The sequence below is a fragment of the Emiliania huxleyi genome, assembly GCF_000372725.1.
Source record: "Emiliania huxleyi CCMP1516 unplaced genomic scaffold EMIHUscaffold_349, whole genome shotgun sequence".
Lineage (NCBI taxonomy): Eukaryota > Haptophyta > Isochrysidales > Noelaerhabdaceae > Emiliania > Emiliania huxleyi.
In genome coordinates, this window is record NW_005199370.1 from 102,656 (window position 1) to 104,677 (window position 2,022).

General features: G+C 70.4%; 1 protein-coding gene across 1 annotated transcript in view; it reads right to left on the minus strand.

Annotated features, from left to right (window-relative positions):
- Nucleotides 1-1,155: 1,155 nt before the first annotated feature.
- Nucleotides 1,156-2,022, minus strand: part of EMIHUDRAFT_469948 (hypothetical protein) — a 3,255-nt gene continuing 2,388 nt past the window's right edge. Inside the window, exon 2 of the mRNA XM_005773018.1 lies at nucleotides 1,156-1,841. Within this exon, the coding sequence (XP_005773075.1) occupies nucleotides 1,231-1,841 (611 nt within the window). The 3' untranslated portion in view covers nucleotides 1,156-1,230. The remainder of the gene's footprint in view (nucleotides 1,842-2,022) is intronic.

Sequence of the window (2,022 nt, forward strand, 5' to 3'; positions counted from 1 at the left end):
CGTGGTCGACGCTGCGCTTGAGCTTCTTCTTGGAGACCCATTTCGTCAAGAAATCGGCGGGCATGAGGTCGTCGGTGATCTTGACGACGCGGCACTCGCCGTCGGCCATGCGGCGCTGCAGCGTGTGGTAGCGGCGCAGGAAGTGGCGCGAGCGCGAGGCGGATTTGGCGTTGTTGGCGACGAGGACGTTTGCCTTGTTGTCCGAGAGGATGACGGTCGGTCCGGTCGGCGGGGCGCCGAGGGCGACGAGGACCTCGCGGGCGTATGCGACGAGCTCGCCCGCTTTGGCGCTGGCGATGGCCTCGCTCTCGTGTGAGGAGTCGACGACGAGGCCGATCTTCTTGACGCTGTGCATGACGGCAGCGCCAAAGCAGGTGAGCAGCATGCCATAGAGGTCGAGGTCGCCGTTCCAGGTGGCGTCGGCGGCGGCGACGAGCTCGGTGGGCGCGTGCGAGTCGAGCCCGGCGATGTGCGCGCTCATGCGTCCCTGCAACTCGGCCTCCGCGTCTAGCCCGCCGTACGTGATGCCGTCGTGCTTGCGGTCGTAGGCGGTGCAGAGCGCGGCGCGCGCTACCTCGTAGGCCTCGGGCGGCGGCGCCGACATGACGCACGAGAGGCGGCCGGTGGGCAGTGGCGGCAGCTGCTGCGGTGGCGGCCGCAGCACTGGTGGCGGCGGCCGCATGGCAGGCGCTGAGCCTGCGGGTGGATTGGCGTGTTGGGCTGGCGCTGGACCGCGATCAGAGCTGATACCATGTGACGGCGGAGTTGACGCCTCCGACGGTCGTAGCGGCGCGGCTGAGGGCGGCGGTGGAGGCGCCCGATAGCGCGGTGAGGATGGTCTCATGGGTCTAGCAAACCATAGACGACACCAAGAGAACGCGAGGTAAAACCCGACGGCTATGGATGGTAAAAGGCGGCGGTAAAACCCATCCACACGGGTTTCGGTGGGTTGGATGGGAGGTAGAATGTCTACCTACCGCAGCTATCCTGTGCAGTCAGGGCAAGTGGGGGCGGGGCGGAGTGCCCAGCGCAGGAGCGTGCGGCTGCGCCCACCTGGCGGGATCTCTCTACCCAGTCCGGGGGTGCGTCGCGGGACCCTTCACCCCGCTGTCGGAAGAGGCGTGCGGTGGAGCACGTCCGGGTGTTGGAAGTAAAGATATATCACTTTTACAGATTTGTTTGCGCTTCGGAATCGCTCTACCGTACCTCTCTCCCCACCGGGTAGACCGCTCACGCCGCACCGGCCAGCGCCGGTTCGAGCCGGTCGGCGCTGACCTCAACAGAGATGGCCGCGTCGCTCTGGACGGTGAGCTGCGCGGCTCGCAGCCCGGCGCGCAACGCGGCGCGCACGGTGTCCGTGTCGGCGAGGTCGAGCGTCGGCGCTCGCAGCAGCCCCCAGGCGGCGCCGGCGACGAAGCTGTCTCCCGCGCCGCGCGTGCTCTTGACAGTGGCGGCGAGCGCGGGGAGCTCCTCGAAGCAGACCTCGGCGTCCAGCCCAGAGCTGCGGCGGGCGGCGCGCGCCCACAGCAGCCCCTTCGCCCCTCGCGTGACCAGGACATGACGCACCCCGGCGCGCAGCAGCGCCGCCGCCGCACCTCGCACCTCGCCCTCGCCCTCGCCCCCGCCCTCGCCCTCGCCCCCGCCACGCCTGGTGCCGCCGCCCGGCCCGCCGCCCGCCGCCCGCAAGGCGTCGGCCATGGCGAGCACCTCGGCCTCGTTGGGCGAAACGAAGGCAACGCGCTCGAGTGGCCTCGCCCCCGGGGGCGCGGCGGCCGCCAGCGCAGCGCACGCGGCGGCCGCCTTGTCCACGGAGACGGGCTCGAGCCAGAGAGGAGGGCCGCCTACAGGAAGGGTCCAGGAAGGGTCCAGGAAAGGTCCAGGAAAGGGCTCGAGCCAACAAGGCGGGCCGCCGCTCAGCGAGGCGAGGCAGCGCAGCGCGTCGGGGGAGAGGTTCGCGTCGACGACGCACAGCTTTGCGCGGCGCAGCCCCGCCGCGTGAGAGAGGAGGTAGCCTGCAGGAAG